Source organism: Corvus hawaiiensis, chromosome 2, assembly GCF_020740725.1.
Source record: "Corvus hawaiiensis isolate bCorHaw1 chromosome 2, bCorHaw1.pri.cur, whole genome shotgun sequence".
Taxonomy (NCBI): Eukaryota; Metazoa; Chordata; class Aves; order Passeriformes; family Corvidae; genus Corvus; species Corvus hawaiiensis.
In genome coordinates, this window is record NC_063214.1 from 4,744,473 (window position 1) to 4,763,770 (window position 19,298).

General features: G+C 43.4%; 1 protein-coding gene across 5 annotated transcripts in view; it reads right to left on the reverse strand.

Annotated features, from left to right (window-relative positions):
- Positions 1-247: 247 nt before the first annotated feature.
- The window catches only part of MPZL1 (myelin protein zero like 1), a 33,483-nt gene continuing 14,432 nt past the window's right edge, over positions 248-19,298 (reverse strand). For 4 of the 5 annotated variants that reach the window (XM_048293945.1, XM_048293949.1, XM_048293950.1 and 1 more), the window contains exons 2-6: positions 19,068-19,228; positions 15,282-15,495; positions 10,665-10,797; positions 7,259-7,364; positions 248-1,887 (exon numbers count right to left, since the gene is read on the reverse strand). In XM_048293945.1, the coding sequence (XP_048149902.1) occupies positions 1,786-1,887; positions 7,259-7,364; positions 10,665-10,797; positions 15,282-15,495; positions 19,068-19,228 (716 nt within the window). In that variant the 3' untranslated portion in view covers positions 248-1,785. The remainder of the gene's footprint in view (positions 1,888-7,258; positions 7,365-10,664; positions 10,798-15,281; positions 15,496-19,067; positions 19,229-19,298) is intronic. The other variant, XM_048293948.1, reaches the window with a different exon arrangement.

Sequence of the window (19,298 nt, forward strand, 5' to 3'; positions counted from 1 at the left end):
GTGTTGTCAGGAAACCAATCAATGTAATCCTGATCAAAGAATGTAGTGTTGCCATACCTAACTTTGTTGGGAAAAAAAACCCCACTGGACACAAAATAGCTATTAAAATTGCACTGTCATAACTGAAGGATTATCTAATGTGGTTGTGAAAGGGTCTGCCATGGGCCTGTAACTATTTTTCATGTGCTTGGTGTTACAGTGACATGTGGGCTTGAGTTTGTTTGGAACAGGTTGCCCAGAGATGCTGCAGAGTTCCCACCTGTGGAGATCCTCAAAACTGGGCACAGTGCTGGGCAGCGTGCTCTGGCTGATGCTGCTCGAGGAAGGTGAGATGATCTCCAGAGGTGCTTTCCAACCTCAACCATTCTGTGACTGATTCTGTGAAACAGACTGAACTAGGAAATGGGTAAGAGTCAGAGAAAAGGGGTTACAATAGACCAAGCTGAAAATTATTTGCTGCCCAAAAAACGCAACCCAAAACAAAACCCCCACATTAGGATGTACAAAACAGAAATCCTTCTTCTATATGCCACTCTGAGAAGATCTCTGCTGGAAGGCCACTTCTAGTTTTGAGCACCAGATTTCAGGATACAGTGGGTCAGTGAAAGAAATCCTCATCAGCAGAGAACCTTAACAATCTAGGAGGAGTTTAACCTAGAAACAAGAGGCTGGGAAATCGTATTCAAGCAGTAGACTTGCAGAGATGAAGGAAATAAACTGCCCATCCACATCTTCTGTGCAAATATAGGTTACACAAAATAACCACACATCAAAAAAACCAAAGAGCCCTAGATTTCCTCCAGAAGTCATTCAGCCTCCACTACAGGCTTTCAAGAACAGATAAAGCACCTCCAAGGAGGTGACAGTGGTATAATGGAGCCATGGGAGAGAGGTATGGGAGTATTACAGCTTCCAGATCCCTTGGAGCCCTTTTTAACGCTTACATGAAATGACAGAGCTTTGAGGAAGAAACATTTCATTGAAAGGTTCAACAGAGTCTGAGGTAACCACCTACAGCTACAACCTCCTATGCCTTTAACTCACTATCTCCTTTGTTTTCACAGGTAAACTACCATTTCACAAAATTCATTAGATCAACACTATCCCTGCACCTTAAAGGACTAAGCTTGAATAGCTGGGCTCACCAAGAAGTAAACAGTTCTGTGACCCACATTACACAGGTCAGGTAGGCCTAAAGATTTCCTTCACTCACACTGCTAAGACATACATTTCTGATAGCTAGGAGTCACAATTTGGCTTACAAGACCAAGTGAGAGGGTCTAGTTTACATGAGAAGGCAGCCTGTACTGAGAATCTGACCAAGGAAAGATAAATACCCTGTATACATAAAGAACTCTGAATATAAAGAAGATGTCTTCTTTATAGTCACTTCAACAAAAGAAATATAAGCAAAGAAAAAAGCATCTCCAGATCAATCTAGACTCTTCAGGCATCTTCCAGTTTCTCCATTATTAATCAAGATAAAAATATTTTAAAATTGTGATGCGAGTTTTCACTTTCTCTCTCGTCACACAAGATTTAAAAAAAAAAGAATATTGGCAATTTATAAGCAAAATTCTTACCGCATTTCAACATGCAACATTGGTCTCACTTCTGTACGATTAAATAGACTATTTACACACAATACATATATATCTCTCCCTCTGTATGCACATGCATTGGTCCTAGCCTAGGCATCAAAGGCCACATGTGAGTTCTCTGGGTCAAATCTTGCTCAAGCAATTCCAGTCTGAATGTGTGTTGTCCTTTGGATAGCTGAGGATCTCAGTTCTTCCGAATGTCGGCGTAGACCACAGACTCTGACTTGTTGATCTTGTCGCTGTGCTGTCCCCCGGAGTGATCTAACTGCGCGTAAATGACTGGGCCCTGGGGACACAATGAACAGGCACAGTCAGGCTTTTTCAGAACAGGCCCCACTGCCCCTCACTTCCACGGGGGCTGCAGCAAGATGAGAGCTAAAGCAAGACCACAGAGCTTTTATGACTGCGAATGGCACTTGGAAGCAGGTGGAATGAACCCTCAGCTGCACATGAGCTCTAGTCTGCCACCTTTCTCCTCTCAGGAGCATGCCAAACAGCACCCTTGCCTCTCTCCAGGACTGCCCGCTCCTCACAGAAAGCAAAATCTGGGATCCTTTGCTCTGAAAAGCAGCAATTCTTACGTGCAAAGACACGTGGCTTAGTCAGATGCATGCCAGATTTAATATTGTTCAAGAGGAACTGTACTAGAGGTTTACCAGTCAACAGCAGAGTGTACTTCCCAAACTGCTACTCAGGTCCTGTAAATCCCAGCACGGCTGTACCACTTAGGTGATGAGGGAGAGGATAAAGCTGCAGCCACCCTGTGACTCGAGTCACTGCCCAAACCAGTGATGGGGCCAAGACTTACACAGCAGTGAGCCAGGAAGTGCTAAAATGGTGCAGCAATACAGAATTCTTACCTGACTTACGAGCCAGCCCAGGCAGCAGCAGCAGCTCACAGACACCCTGGGCAGGCACGGCCTCACACATCTTTGTGACATTTGCTGGGGTGCAGGGGAGGACATTACAGCCCTGTCTTTCAGCTGACCGTGTAAACACTTCCTAAAACCCCACATCCTCTACAACACAGCCCAGGGAAAGCCAGCTGCAGCTACTGGAGACAGGCTGAGGACAGGACTGCAGCCTCCACAGAGCAGAGGTGCAGCAAGGCAGGTGGGAGCTCGATGGCAAGAGAGCTGCAGCTCCCACACTGAAGCCCCCAGCTGAGACAAGCACAGGGCACAGCGCTGCCACCACCTACCATGCGACCTCAACAGAGGGACCACACACCTCATGCAGGAGGGAAAGGGACTGTCCTATCTGGCAGTGAGTGGGGGGGGGAATTAAAAAGAGAGAGCTTTTAGTTTGGTTGTGGCTTTTTCAGCAGTTTTTCCTTCAAAACCTCTCATCCATTTAACTATTCTGGTTTCCCGTATGTCCCAGGAAGAAGTAGCCTTCACTGGCACTCCTACCCCCTTCTTGCCAGTACTTCTGGAATCCTGACAAATTAGAAAATATTTGTATAGACCTGACACAGAAATTTTTCCATCTATTTTCCAAAGCAATTATGAGCCAGAGATGAAAACAGACCTTCTGTACAGAAAATTAAACCTTTGAAGGACGGCAGGTACCTTCTTGCACAGCTGCTTTTCCCCCAGCACAGTGGCAGAGCACACATGTGAGAAACACCTTGTTCTCTTTCAGAAGTCATTTAAATCCACATTTTCTTCTTTCTGGGTAAAGCATTTCCAAAGTAATAAAGAACACAGGAAGAAGATGGACTGAAGAGTGAAAACTTGCAAGTAGGTATAAAACACTGAATATAAACAACACACTGAGAAAATGGGGGGAAAAAAAGACACTGATGTCCTAGAAAACTCTAGATTTCAAATCTCATTATAGCAACTTTTTTTTTATTTCTCTGCTATTTGCTTTCATGTCGTTCTGGTCTCCAACACTGTATTGAAATTACATTACTAATTCCAATCAGAGCACAGTGTCTATATAAACTTCAAGGCGAAGTAACCCTGAAGTTTAATTGCAAGCAATTTTGGAAGTCTCATCTGCCTGAGGCCAGAGGTCAAGGGCATGATAAATTCAGCTTGAAAGCACTATCAGTTTAAAACAATATAAAAATAATAAATCTAACTGCATAAGGTAGTCACTATGACATTCCAAATTTTGTTCAAGTAATTCTGATGGGTCAATTTTCTACCACAGGAGTTCACTCACTATCAGTTACCACTATTCTAGGTTTTTGCCAGTTTAAATATAGTTACTCAGCTGCAACCAGCATGGTAGTGGTGTGGAGAGACTGACTGGTCTGATCAGCTGATCCAGACCAAGCTATCATTGTCTCAATGTGTTTATTGTCAGTCACCTAAAAAAAGTGGTAGATGGCCAACACAGAGAAAAGGAGGGGCCAAGGATTTATTGCAGCGCTCATCTTTTTGATTTGCTGCCAACTGATTCTCTAGCTGACTATAAGCGTCACCTGGGGCATTTTAAAAACAGTCTAAACAATTCAGAACTTTCATCTAATCCCAAGCAAGCTCATCCTGACTCTTCAGAACCAGAAGACAGACCAGCACTGCTATATAAAACCAGCATTTCCTGAAGCCTTGCAATTTTTCTATTCAGAACTGAAGGGAAAAGAGTAGCAGACGTACCTGCTAAGGGTTTGTCAGCAGAGTCATGAACTGCAAGTTACAGCAAAGAAAAAGGAATTACAAAGTTAGACCACCATGATCCAACAGGAGTCTACAGAATTTTCAAATTTCTCCAATTCTGAATGATGCTGCAACTACCATAGATTCTGGCTCTGGGAAAGGTATCTGAAATTTAAATCAAGACTCCTGGCATCACGAACTGCTCCTTCTCAGGGTCCCGGGATCCAAACAAGGACATCCATGTGGGAAATCCATGTAGTTCTTGCCTTCACTGGAAGTCGTTTCTTACCCACGCAAGTAACAGTCCTGGCAGAACAGCAGTCACTAGAGAATGATGGCACTGACAAGAACCACCACAGACAAATCTGACAGGACAGAACATACCTGCTGAGAAGGAGGGCACAGTGAAAACAAGTGGAGCTGATTCAAGCAGCTGAACACTCACAGAATCAGATATGCAAACTCCAGAAAGCAAGGTCCACACCTGAGTAACTTGCACTCAAAACTCCAAGGAAGTGCAGGCTCAGTGCACTTTCAGCTGAGATGTGATGCAGACAAATACTCCATCACTGATTCTTGAACTGATACATAAATAAAAAAATGAATGAACTTCATTTAATTAATTTAAATGCCACTCTGTGAACACCTCTGTTACTGTTCTTAACTTGCAGAGGCAGAAGTTTTGTTTGTACTCACAGTTCTTTTCCACCAGAGAAGTACAAAGCATTCATTCACTTCCTACACATCCCACCTTGTAAAAAAGCTACAAGAAGACCACAGGCCTCTGCTGTTTGACCACAGCACTGACTGTGGGAACCACTGGTCTAGAACTGCCAGGCATTCCAAGAGATTAAGAGTCTGCCTGAATCAGAAAGAAGCCTGCAACAGCTTTGGGAACTGCTAGGAATGAGTATCTGCCTTTCACCTAGACAACACCTCAAAAGCTTGAATACTGCAACTCATTTCTTGATTACCAAGAAACAGCAGGTTTTACTTGTATGTGATGCAAGAGTTCAAATATGTTGATTTGCATGCTGATATGACCCTTAAAGAAACAACTAAACAATGGTTAGAAGCTAACAATGTACGTGTAATCAACTGAAATTTAGCTTCCTCACTTGTTTAAATATTCTGTTCAAAATCTGACCTACCCTCATTTCACTGTGGATCTTTTTAAAGAAAAGTAAGTATGTTCTGTAAAGATGGGGCAAATGTTTAACAGGAGGTACAGGAACCACTTGCTGCTACAAATGTCTGCCAAGAAAAGAAGCTCTCTTTGCCTGACAAAAGAGATTAAAAATAAAAAAAACTAAACTAAAACTGAACAAAACAAAAGCCATTTGCAGTATTTTTCTGTTGAGGTCAGCAGTGTTCACACTTTGTGTTTTCCTTTCGGAACTTACCTGCAGGGAGAACTCTGTCAATGAATAAACAGACCAGAGTGACTACAGAAGGGAAAAAGCACCCTGATTCTGAGTTAACATTACAAAGTTTAGATTTACTCTGCTGCTCCTTCCAGCACACTGAGACTCAGAACACTGGGGACATGGAAAGGTGGGGACACCACAAGTTTTCACACCAAAACATTGGAGTATTTTTGCTTTCAAGATGCAAGCACAGAACAGCATCTGTGTGTAGCTCTCAAGGCACTTGCATGTGCTCCTTCACACAACAGTAATTAGATAAAACATCTTGGGTTTTTGACCTATGGACGTTGACTCCCAACAGCTACTGCATCATAAATCCCACAAAATCTTTTTTTTTTTTTTCCCCTGGAAGCGGAGATGGTGGGAATCACCTGTCTCATTCACCCATTCCAGAAGCATCTCCCATGATCTAGAAAAGATAAGCTTTATCTAGGCCTTACAGGCAGCCTGCTGCTACTAGACCCACTCCAGTCAAAATGTGACTACTTTAAAATCCTGAGTATACAGCCTCTGTGTTCAGAGAATAACTGATCTCTGAAGTCAGAAGGCAGCTTTGTGGGCCTGTGTGCTAAAACTTTGGAAATACTGCATGGCCCAGAACAAAATGCATTTCAAAACCAAACCAGAAGCCCAGCAGAGTAGGAGTTTTGACTTTACTGAGCTGACTGTTAGCACATTTGTTCTTTTCCTGTAGCATTAGCACACTAACACACATGTCCATTATTTTTTGAGGAGAAAATAAGGAACCAGGTATTAACTTGCACACACGACACTGCGGCCACTTGCTAAAAGGTGGCTAATTAAGAAGAAGTCTACTTTGAACTTAAACTCTCTCAGGACCTGTATCTCCACAGGAAAATTGCTGGGAATATACAAATCAAGAGGGAAGAAACAGCTTCCACATAAGGAAATCCTGTACTGGTAGCAGGTAAGGATCCATTGTGTAGAATCCCTGTCTGACTCATGCTCTGTCCCCTCCCATGGGATGCTAAGTCTGGATAAAAGCCACTTTTTCCCTTCAAAGTCAGCAGAACTTTGCCAACTGCAGCAAGCACAAAGAGCGGCACTTTCAAGGCCACAAAAGTTGGGAAGCTCAGCAGACCAGAGCTGTCAGCGGCACAAGTCATCTGCAAACTGGTCAGCATCTGGCTCCTCTTCTTGTGAAGGAAGGACATGCCATGGAGCACGAGAGTGTAAGGCAAATTCCTCCCCATTACCATCCCAGAACAGATAAGGCAGCTTTATGGGGTGATCCATATCTGGCAGACATAGTGTTGTGTCTGTGCTACAGAGATAGTCACTGACCACTCCTCATCCTTGCACTTCACTACCACCTGTACATGTTAATGCACAAGATCACAAGCACAGTTTTTTATAATTTAGTATGAAAAGGGCATAAAACTCCATCTCAGCTAAACCAAGATGCTGCTCTTTCGACTGCACCAAGCCTTCTACAGCAGAGTTCACCAGTCCCAGCTTACTGTGCACCCCTTGACCAGAGCACGCACTTTCACCAGCAGACAGCCCCCAATGCACGAATCCCACCCTGCCTGGATGTTTTCCAAAGCAGCTGCCCCAGGCTCGGGGGGAGTCCTGCCTGGGAGCAGCAGGAGCAGTTTACCTGGTGTGATCTGGCGGGCACGCTGTTTACCAGGCCCTCTGTGTCGGAGGGCGCCTTCTGCGGAGCCTGCTTAACCGGAGACATCAAGCTCTCAGAGGTACTGCAGCTGACGAGGTGGCAGAGCAGAGTTTGCACGACAGTGTTCAAGAGGCACACACAAAAAATAAAAAACAAACCAAACAAAAAACCAAACCAAAACAAACAAACAAAAACAAAACAAACAAACAAAAAAAAAAAACAGAAGACGAATGATGGCAAAATGAAATGCGGTACATTACACCAAAGTAAAAAAATGAACATAATGGATTCTGAAATAAACACACACGATTCTCCATCTCTCCCGAGACATTTCTCTGTCCTTCCTCTGAGTTTCATTGGTAAGCAACAGGAAGGAGCAGCTATTAACATAGGACAGCAGCTCCTCCACAACCCCTGGTCCTTAGATACTCCCCATTCAACTCAACCTCTCTAAAATCATGTGTTTTCTTCTCAGTTAACAGGGGTAAGTAGCAATTATCTTCTAACTAGGAGATAAACAGTCCCTGTCACTGAGGCAAGTGTTGTACCAGTGCTACAGTTAGAGGCAACATTTGCCAGCCAGCAAGGTACATCCTACCCAACTCTGCATTAGTTCCCTTGCTTTTAGTTCAGCTGTGAGCCCAAAGTAATTCTCCCAGCAGACACCAGTTCTCTGGAGCAATTACCTCAGGAGTCACACAGGACATTTAAGCTACGTGCCCTCATACAGCTACTTGAATATCTAATCAGGCAAATCTTGGTTTTCAAACAAAAGAACTGTCTCGTGGTGACAACCAACACCCCTAAAAGAAGGCAGCTGGTTTTCACCCTCTGATTGCTTCTTTCCATCTGCTTAAAGCAGGACTGAAAAGAAAACAAGCATGTGACTTGAAATTAATGTCACAAAGCTAATTACAGGAACAAATGTCCTTCAAGATGGTGGCTTCTGGACAATGCAGTAATGGGTCTCTCAGTGCTAGGTCTACCTCCTTGCACCCAAGCACCCAAGGAAGTTAAGTAGCCACTTCCTTGGCAGCAGTCACAGGAGTGCCCTCTGCTACCACAACCCCCTGGCCACTGGGCTTCCTTTTCCCCCAGTCTTTGTAGACAGACAGTGTATAAAGTGAGTACAGAAACAAACCAGGACAGTGACATTAAGAAGACCACCTCCTCACAGGGCAAGCTTTTTTTATCCTTTGATAGGTCTTACCATAGCAGCTTAGCTCCTCATACATGCAGCATAAGAATTAAAAAATACTGCCCCAGCCATCATGGCAAGGGGTCTCTACTGTCTCAGAGACAATGCATCCCTTCTGTTACCAAAATTATGTAATCATTAATTGTTTTATACACAAAACTCCTCAGATCTACACTATCTAAGTGTTATCATTCAGGTTTAAGCAACTAATGTACTTAGATCCCTGCAAGTTTTCAAACACCCAAACTGTCTGAGCTTACAGGGAATTTACTTTTATTCTGACACAGAAAGAGCTCTGAATTTCCTGTGCTTTAGTCAATGCACTGCCAAGTTCACTGTTGGAAGAGATGGAGGGACACCATCTGGGATAAACAACAACTCCACCCCAGTCAGACATGAGACAATGAAACCCAAGCACCCAGTGAAATGCATCATCCCTTTGCCAACAGATTCCAGCACAAATTACAGTGATGTTAGTAGAGAGCTAGCTGGTTAGTCAGCAAAGGAAGAGGAAATGTGTACACACACACAGGTATTAACAGCAACCACCAACTTGATTAGTTACCATGGTGTCTAGTGGGACTGGAAGAGAAGACCCAGCCCTGTTACATTCCCAATCTGGCGTCTATATCAGGATCTCTGTAAGGAGAGGAAGGTAAGCAGGATCCGATCCCAGCACACCAAGGCAGAAAGAAAAAAAACAAAACAAAAAAACACCAAAGTCAGAGCATGAATGGAAACCGTGGCCATGCAGGGGTTCCAGATGCCACGCAGGGCCCCAGCCCACCTCAGTTCAAGGCAGAATGGTTATCTAGGAGGAAGTGCTTCTCTCCACCACCACACACCGGGTTAGCATCATGTAGAAGACAGTCCGTAAGTTTGGAGGGAGTCACAGCACACTTGGTTTCTTTCTACACATCATGCAGAGCTGGCATGGTCAGTGAAAGCAGGATTTAAACCTCAGAGATTAATCTCCCAAGAGAGTAGTGAAATCTACTACAAGAAATCACAGTGCATGAACTACTGCTCCGGGCTCAGCACCAACATGTGTCCTTCAGCAGGAAGACACTGGAGAGCAGGTCAGTGGGAAGCAGGGCAAGCAGGCCACCTCAGGCACACTGCTGGTGCATGACACTGCAGGGTTCTTTTCAATTCTTAGGGGAAGGACACATGCAGAAAGGGAAAACCAGGCTTTCCACACAATTTTGAGCACACACAGCCACCCTCGCTGTATTTAGCCTTACCATTGGGCAATAGCCAACTCACTTTGTCTAAGCTCTCCGACTGGGAAAAGGACAGGGCAAAGTTTAATTTGGAAATCCCCACAATCTTATTTTTGGAGTTATTTTCTTTTATCCCACAGGCAACCCAAAGAACCTGCAATAAGCAGGAATATTTGTTGGGCAAAGAACAGAAGAAACTTGTATGTTTTGGGGTTGTTTCTACGACTACATACATAATTTTCATTCTTTCTTAGAAAAGCAAGTTACCAGCTAATTAGAGAGGAGAAAAAAGGAAGCACCTCCTCCACCAGCAGCAAGTTTCATCACCACAGGACTCTAATCTGCCTTTGTCAGTTCTTGTGACTTTTTTATATGCCCACTCAAAGAACTGTGCTTCACTTTGGAGTTATCCTCCTAACGCTACAAACCCTGCAGGGATGGTAACAGTTAACGCAAAACAGACAGTGAATGAGAATGGATGCAGAGTGGCTACTCCTTCCTTACTTTCAAGTAGGGTGATGAAGGGGGTTTTGGCAAGTATACTCCGGGCTTAGGAGGCAGGCACTGGCAACAGAAAAATCAAGTCCTAATATCAACACACAGCATTCCTTAAAAGTGCATGTGTGGTGCTTTTCCTTTAGAAGTGGAAAGGAAAGTAGAGCTGGAGGGAAGGGGAACAGACCAGAGCTAGGGGATCTTGGATTAAATGCTCTGAGGGCATATATCCTTGTGTTTGGGGATCAACACCTAGTGATTTTCAGGTGCAACTCACGGTCAGTAGATCTTTTCAAGCACAGTACAGAGGTAATCACTAAAGGCAGATGATCAGAGTTCCACATGACCATATCTACCTCTAGCCATGGTTGCCAAGGCTTGGCTGAAACAACTCCTACCCCCCTTAAATCCCTCCCTCTGATCCTGCTGCTGTTCCTCACATCAGCCACGGGTGAGGAGGGAGATCTCTTACCCAGAGTATCGTTTTTTAGAGTTGTTCTTTCTGATGACAAGACACACGACAATAGAGATGAGCGATGAGAGACCTGTAACCGTACCGATGGCTATCCCTGCCACGGTGGCAATGGGGAACGCAGGCAGGCTGTCTGCGGAGAGAAGGGAGAAAACATTCAACTCTTCTGCATTCCCTGCTCAACAGAACTGCAAACCACAAATGCCCTTGAGCCTGGATTCCTTTAGAGCAGAAGGCACTAATGTAATACCCAGAAATTACAGCATGCAACCTAAGTGGCAGTGGCAGCAGGCAGCCAGCAGAGTAACGTACGAACAGAGCACACACCAGGAGTGTTCTTAATGTCACCGTCCTTCAGGAGAGAGCTCATGTTGAACCAAAGGTTTTTACATGTCAGGGAACACAAGTGACAATGAGGACAACCCTGTCTCATTTTGTATCTGAAGGGGATAAAAAACCAGGTTACAGCCATCTGGCAATTCCCAGCGAGATCAACAGGAAAAGGCAGGCACGCCTGAAAGCAGATTTGGACACAGCACATCGCTAATCCACTAGGAGTGCTGAAGGCTGGGTGTTCTCCAGGAAGCATGCAGCACACAGCACAGCTCCTACCAGGACCACTCTTAGCAGGGTTTATACATGACTCTGGTGTCTCAAAATACAACCCTGCACATTTTTATAGACTCATTTTTTTTCCCTTCTTAAGTCAGGATCATTGCACAATACCAGGAAAACACATAGAAGAACACAGTATTGCTTTACTCACGTCTTCCCTAATATTATTTTGGGGGAGAGTAAGCCAAAAAAGAGCAGCCAGAAATAAAAGCCAATCAGAGAATGAGTACAAAATACTTACAAGTCAAAGAATACACAGACTACCATTACAGCTTTTCCCAGCAAGAAACAAAGTCCCCTCCTTCCCCCCACATTGTGTTTAACACAAGGAACATCTTAGGCCAGAGAGTTTTTTACAAGACTCCATGCTACACTAGCTACTTGTACCAAATATAAGTGAATCAGCAAAAGATCCAACAGGTAAAACCTACACCTATATAGAAAAATTCCTCTCAGACACTTGCATCTGATCATCACAGAATTGTTGAGGTTGGAAGGGATGTCTTTAGATTGTCTAGTCCAAACCCCTGCTTAAGCAGGGCCAAGTAGCACAGTTTGCTCAGTACTCTGTCCACTTTGGATTTGACTGTCTCCAAGGATGAGAGACTCTTCAGGCAACCTAGTCCTAGCGTTCAACCACGCTAAAAATGTGGGGTTTTAACTGCAGACGGAATTTCCTGTGTTGCAACTTATGCCAATTGTCTTTTGTCCTGTCACCAGGCACCACTGAAGAGCCTTGGCTCAGTCTTCTTTAGGTGCTATCAATGTACGTAAATACCTGGTGAGAGGATTCTCCTGAATCTTTCTTCTCTTTTGCAGGCTAGGTCACCCCTCCTTCTCTTCTCCAGGCCAGACAAACCCAGCTGCCTCCATTTCTCCTCATATGAAAGGTGGAACAGTCCCTCAACCGTGGTTGTTGCCCTTTGCTGGACTCATTCCAGCAGGGACCACAGACCAGCAGTACCCCAAAGCAGAAGCATCATACTGAGAAAACAGGGCTTACATTTAGTCCTCTTCCTTTTGAATTCAGTGATTTTCAGCAGAAGGGCTACCTGACTTCTGGCTTTTTCCACTGATCGTAACACCATTCAGCCAAACAGCACAGCAGCAGCTTTCCTGGCTCTCCCGTGTGAGATGCCAGTTCACAGCAATATGGGAATTCAGAGTCTTAGTAAGAAATTAAGTATGAAGATATGAGTGCCACAACCTGGAGGAAGACATTCTTTCCAGAACCCTTCAGCAGCCCAGGGATCCATCTGCTATTAAGGGAGTCCTACAAGTGGTAATATTTTTCAGATATGTAAGATGTGATTGTATTTGAGGCCCATGCAAAAATGAACTGATTTATTTTGAGGCATGTAAGGAGTTCCCTAGTTTCTGTGCTTTTTCACCTCTCCTAAAGTGCAGGGATAACTGTTTGCAAAAGCATCAAAACAGACATGCATTTCTGATAGCAGACCAGCTGCTGCCTTGTACACCAGAAAACACACACACTTCATCAGAGCAAGAAAGCAAGTGACATTTCACAACTATAGTGAAGAATATCTGCTGAAAGAAGGGCATTAGAACTCTGATAGTTTTGTCACTTCTTCGACTCATGAGGGTTTTTTTCGTTGCTTGAATCTGAGTGATGGACAGCAGTTAAATTCTGTTAACAAAGCTTTTTAAGACTGTATTAAAAAATGCTAGCGTTTGCATGTGAAACTAAGAGCGTGGCTTTACTGCTTTTCAGAAAATGGTCCCTATTTTTTCCAATATTTTCCAGTATTCCACATGCTACAGCTACACGAATTCCTCATAAGCACTTCCAGAGCAGCCAATGACTTCATTGTAAAAGACAGTTCCAGCTACATAACCAAACACCAGCTCTGAAAGCCAATATTTAAGTTAACAGCTCAACACAAACCAAAAATCCAGCCATTCAGAGAACACTTTTCACTAACTGGCACTGAAATTCAGAGCAATTTCCATTTCATTGAGACCATGTCAGTATCAGTTTTATGAAACAGGCAGGAAAGTGAAGTTTCCATTGCTCCTAAGTGTAAAGATTTTCTTACCATTCCAATTTTTTTCCCCATGTGTGCTCAGACTAAAGATGGACCACCTCCAGGTAACACAAGCTGTCTTGAACACAGTGTTAAGCAGCTTCCTATTACAAGTAGGGTCAGCCTAGTGTAAGAACTTGGAATTCCCTACAAATTTTTGTTGTTTAGGCTTTTGAATGGTAGTCCTCTCCAGATTCAGATACTCTACTGAAAAAGCAGTCTTGCTTTTCATCCCTGCCAGTAGGATTGTTCCAACGTACTTGATAGAGCTGTTTGTGCAAACACCATGCAGGTACTGCAGTGAAAATCACCTGGGTTAGTTTCGCAATTTTTAAAAATTAGGCCACCGTGGAACTTGTTAAATGTTTAATGCAAAACCTAGAACTAACCTATCATCTATTAGATCATTTAAATGTGCAAAGAATGAATGTGCCTTTGAACAATTTACAACAGTTCAGAACAATTCAGAAACATTAGATGTATACATAGTAAAAAAACAATATGCAAAAGTGCCATCATGTATTTATTTGAAAATTTAATTTAATTGAAAAAATTTAATTAATTTAATTGAAAAAAATTTGCTCCAGCTCAGTTCAGGATAAGTTTTCACAGACAGCTGAAGACAATTGTTGCAGCATTTTTCTGATGGTGAGAAGTATTTCAAATACAGTGCTCCATTCAGAATCAGTGAGATTCTCTTGTCCAGATGTCTCACCTACGGGGAAGCCAGCATGCAAGACTGTCAAAAAGTATCAGCTGAAGTAGTGCACTGAAGTCAGTCCTCACTAGCTTAACCTGGGTTAAAACCTGAAAAGGCTTTGCCAAGGCAGCCTGACTTTGCCAAACCAGCAGCTGCTTTACTGCTTCTTCATAGTGACAATCATTGGGGGAAAATAAACAGACCCTATTTTACATAGGCTTCAGACTTCCAAGAAACAGAAAGTTCTAAGTGATGGCTGGACCTCCAAGGGTCCCACTCAACCCAAACTGTTCCATGAAGAGAAAAGTTAGATATAGACCTTGCCTACATAAGAACTTGGAATGACCTCATGAGCAATGTCCAGTTAGGACACACAGATAGGTATCTTCCCTAACATATTGAAATCTAATGGAATAGCAGCATCAGCACTGCCATTTATGAATTCAACATTTATTCTTGTCCTTCCTAAATTATATATTTGGAAATGCAATTACTGTAACAATCATTTCATTGTACAGAACATCACATTTTGGCTGACCTCCAACTTCGGTAGAACAATCAAATGTTTTGGATGATCAAAGGAAATAAAGAGCCAAATTGACAAACAGAATCTAAGTGCTCTTCAACTGGGACAGATGTTACCAAATGCTAACGAGAAGCCTCATGCCACCGCCATGCAAGTAGCTAGGCCCTAAAATTTGTAAGAGCCACCATGGATTCCTTAAGAACACCTGAGTAAAAGAGGCTGAATGCACATCCAATACAAACACCTTTGCATGGAACACAGCAGCATTTCACTTTCTGTATGTTTGGGCCAGATTTATAGTTTTGCATTCTATTATATATACCAGAAGGGTTTCAAAAAGAAAAGTCTGCTACTTTTTCTCCTTGCTCACCAGATTTCACCCTAACCCTTGATGCAGCATAATGCAGGAAATATATTCATAGGACTTCAAAATGAGAAGACATTTTCATCAAGCCTTCCATCAGCTTTTGCTAATAATTGTTTTAACCACAGGAATTAATGGGCATAGAGGAAAAGGGTATGACATAGAGTTTTTAAACAGCTGACAGATACTGGTTCCATTATTAGGACCTGGAAGAAGAGAATTAAAAAACCAGTTGCTCCCTCCAGGCTACTCCCCCACCCCCAATAAAGGTGATATAGACAAGGAATGGAGGGGCAAAAAAAAAAAAACAAAAAAAAAAACAAAAAAAAAACAAGTGAGAAGGAAAAAAATCATATAGGGTGAATACCTTTCTCCACAACTCTAACTCGGATTTCTCCTGGTTTGACAACAATGTCAGGTGGGTTCTTGACATCGCAAATGTACGTGCCGTTGTCCCGGAACTGCATGTTTGATATAGTGATAGAAGCATCTTTCTTGTTAAGATCTCCAGCCCAAGTGATCCTGTCTTTAAATGGTATGTCCTTTCCAGGGTATGACTTTCCATTAGAGTAATAGAAAAACTGCAGTCAAGGAAAAGAGGATATAAGAACAATCCAATTAGCGATTACGGAGCTACCGTGCTTCTCTCACTGTTACAGCATTCTCCCAGTGCCAACTGTGTTATACACAGCCAGCAGCTGAGGTTTTTCTCCTCCTGCCTCACCATTTCAGTCTGCCTTGTTGCCTCTTGGTCATGTAACCATGCTTGTACCTCAACCATACCAGCACAAGAGGCTGCAAGTTTCAGTTTTCTGTTGGTTTTGATTTGTTTTGTGGATGGATTGGTAGGGGTTTTTTTTCTGTTTTGCAGACAAGGAGGTGGGGGAAAGAGAAAAAAACCTAGTAACCTGGTAATAATTGAAGGATAAAACAGCCCTGGAACACAGCCATCAGTCTTTCAGGCACAAGAAGCTGCCTGCATCCTAGCAGAAAAAGGATATCGAGTTTCCTATCTTGTGTTTTGCTGTTTGTTACTTGCAACTAAAGCACAGCTAAATTAACATGCAACACTCTCCCTTCCTTCCACCCCCTCAGAAAATCCCATGACCAATTTAGAGGATATCTAGCTGTTTTCCAGAAACCTTCAGGTAACTAAATATAACCGTTTCCCAGTTTTTAAGTGACTAAGCTGCACATTGGCTCTGCACTCCCTATACACGACCAAAAATCTTTGAAGAATAAACCTCTTTAGTACAGACTAAGGAGAAACCGAGTATTTCCTAACAATACCTTCCCAAAATTGCAATTTACAGCAGTAGAAGTGCATTGACTTCTACAGGACAACTCTGCTTTCAAACACATGGGATACCCTAAGAGAGGCATCAGGGCTGCAGGAGAATTACAAGAGCACATTCTTTCTTAATTGGACATCCTGCAAGACAGCAAGACAAACCTAATCAAGAATCAACCTGAATTCCCTTCAGTTCAGTCTCCAGAGAATGACAAAAGAAATTTAAGACAATATTCCAGCTTCCTCTTTCTCCTGCCTTATTTACAAACCAGTGTCTCTGCAACAGAGCAGACTGCCTACAAGACAGTCATATTTCCCTTCAAGTCACCTCCTGTCCCTTTTCCCTTTCCTGCCCTTGATCTCAGGCTTGCTATTCCAACACCGTCTCTATCAGACCTGCGCTCTGAGTATCAGGCCTTATCACTTGGCAGCACAAACCTTGTCCTGATCAGGTATGTGCACATCATGGCCATCTGTCATGCTGCAGTCAATCTTGTTTGTTGTCTACAGATTAACATAAATCCAACAAACTATTTCATGTGGTAGGAAGTTGGCAAGCACAATGCTGTCAACATTTTGGAGGGACTCTGCATCAGTCTGCAGCTTTTCCAGCTGGATTGTAACCTTTAACACAGCAGCACTGCATTAGCACAGGGGAACTCATCCCACTGGAAGTCTGGAAGCCCAGAGGCAGATTCCTCAGTTCTCTAGATGTTCTCCCCTGGGGAAGGAGAAATCACAAAGTAAAATATGTCCTGAAACACAAGCTAAGTGATTCAAGCCATCCCTTGCCTATGGTGGAGTGGTTTAACATGAGACTTCTTTGAACATGTGGTGAGGGAAGGAGACAAGCAGGGGAAGCTCCCAGTCCAGTCAGCCTCACCACATGGCCACAAGATTGCCAGTGTGATTCTAAAGGGGCACAGGACCATCCTTGTCAAGGGAAGCGTGGGCTTAGCTCACACATAAGCTGACCATGAGACTGATCTTTCAAACTCACACCCACCAAGCTATGCAATACCATGACTTGAGCTCATAAATAAACATCCCCTCTATACCTTCCCCAGACCCTCAAAAGAAGCAGGGAATCAACATCAAATTGTGCTGGGTCACTTCTGCTCAAAGATAATTTGCTTTTCTCTCAGTTGTGCTGATAGCTACAGCCAAGTAGAACACCTGAACTGACTTCAAGTCCAAAAAAAATGTTACGTGCTGAAGCTGTATTCCTACAACTGGACAGTGATGCAGAAAGGGAATGGCAAAACAGGATATATGGGGAGCGGAAAACACACAAACAGATGGCTTCTCTTCACCCATCCTGTTCCACACCGGCAGGAAATGTGCCCTACTTCCGTAAGCTAATGCCCAACTACTGCTTTGGATTCCCAATGGGAAGAGCTCCCTCTTCGAAACTAAGTATTTATTTCACTGAGATTCAGAAGCTCGTTCTTCAGAGCTCTATATACTTAGGAAGACGGTTTTGACCATCTCTGCTCTGAGCATTGAAGGGCTCCCAGAGTTTAAATGAGCTCATGCCTGTAGCAGAGGGAAGGAGACAAACACAAACAGGCTGAGCAATCTGCTGTCCCCACATCTTCAAAGCTGCCCCACAGTTCCTTCTTCTGCTTCCTCTAAATTCTCACTCAGGACAAGGAACAAGAAAGAAGCAGAAGTGTCTGAGGAGGAAGAGGAAGAAGACAGCTATCAACCTACCAAAGCCATTTCTTTGAACATTCACATCCAAAGGATCTGAGCCTACTTGGGCCCAACATACAGGAAATGAGCAATGACAAATATTATTTGCCCAAGTTCCTTGCTAGCCTGATTTTTTACTTGTCAAGTAACTATAATATGAGGATGTAACTGCTTACTGATTTGAGCTATTCAATTCTGTTCTGAAACCAGGGAGACTGGTCTTACTCTAAACCCTTTCAAACAGAGGCTATACAGTACACAAGCAAAATAAACAACAAGCACAATACGCAATGTGACACTACAATTACAGTGGTAATTCAAATTCTGCGACTGCAGTATTCAGTCAAATGCCAAAGGATAGAGGATTTACAAGATTCCTAGATGCTCATCTACTTCATATGATGCCATGATTTTTTTGCCTTTTCTTTTATATACCTTTTATATATCCTTTTATGTATCCTCAGTGCTTTTAGCATGCATACTTGTAATTCCTTAAGCCTGATAACTTAGCACAGTCCTAATATTCCATTAAGCCAGGAGACCAAACATCCTGGAGGCCTCGCGGTTGGGGCCAGAAAGTCCTATGCTACCCTGAGAAACCAAGGTCTTCTCTAGAACACATCCTGTAAACCAAGATAGGCCCATCCAGGGGGGAATTCCTCAGGATGGTGGGATATCACACTATTCATTTAAGCTTCTCAGTGGGGAATCTTTGATAGATATGCTAATTTGCAAGGCCTATGAATTGTATACGTGATCTATCGTGTGTGTGCATTTCAGCGCATTCCACCTGGAAGTGGTGCACCCTAAATAACATACATAAATATCGAGGTAAAAACCCCTTTTCCCTTAAACCGTGTTTGGTTCTTAATTTTAAGACCAGGGAAAGGCAACACATACATACAGCTTCCATACCAACACTCCTCTCCTAAGACTATTTTGTGTATTTTGTGGTCACTGCACACTCCAGTCTTGGCAGAGATCTAGCAGACTGCAGTATTTTTATACAACTCCAAAAAAGCCCCCTAAAATCACAGTGATGGAGACAAGGCACACGGAAGGAGGCCCCAATCCGTATTTGCTTGCTCCTTAGAACCAACTAGAAGACCACTGCTCACCTATCCCATCCCCCCCTCCCAGGTCTGCTCCCCTCCAGCCATTCCTTACTGAGATACGAGTGGCTGCTCCCTCTGGTTGAAAGCTCCAGGAGACAGATGCTGCGCTGCTGATCACTTCTACGGATGTGAATGTGCATGGGAGCTTTGCGTCCGTCCCGTTCTCCACAAACATCTCCTCCGGGGTGTTGACCTCTACTGCTGATACTAGGACTGCATGGGAAAGGTAAAGAGAAGAAAGAAGGATAACAAAAGGCATCAGTGCTGCTTTGAGAATCAGGAA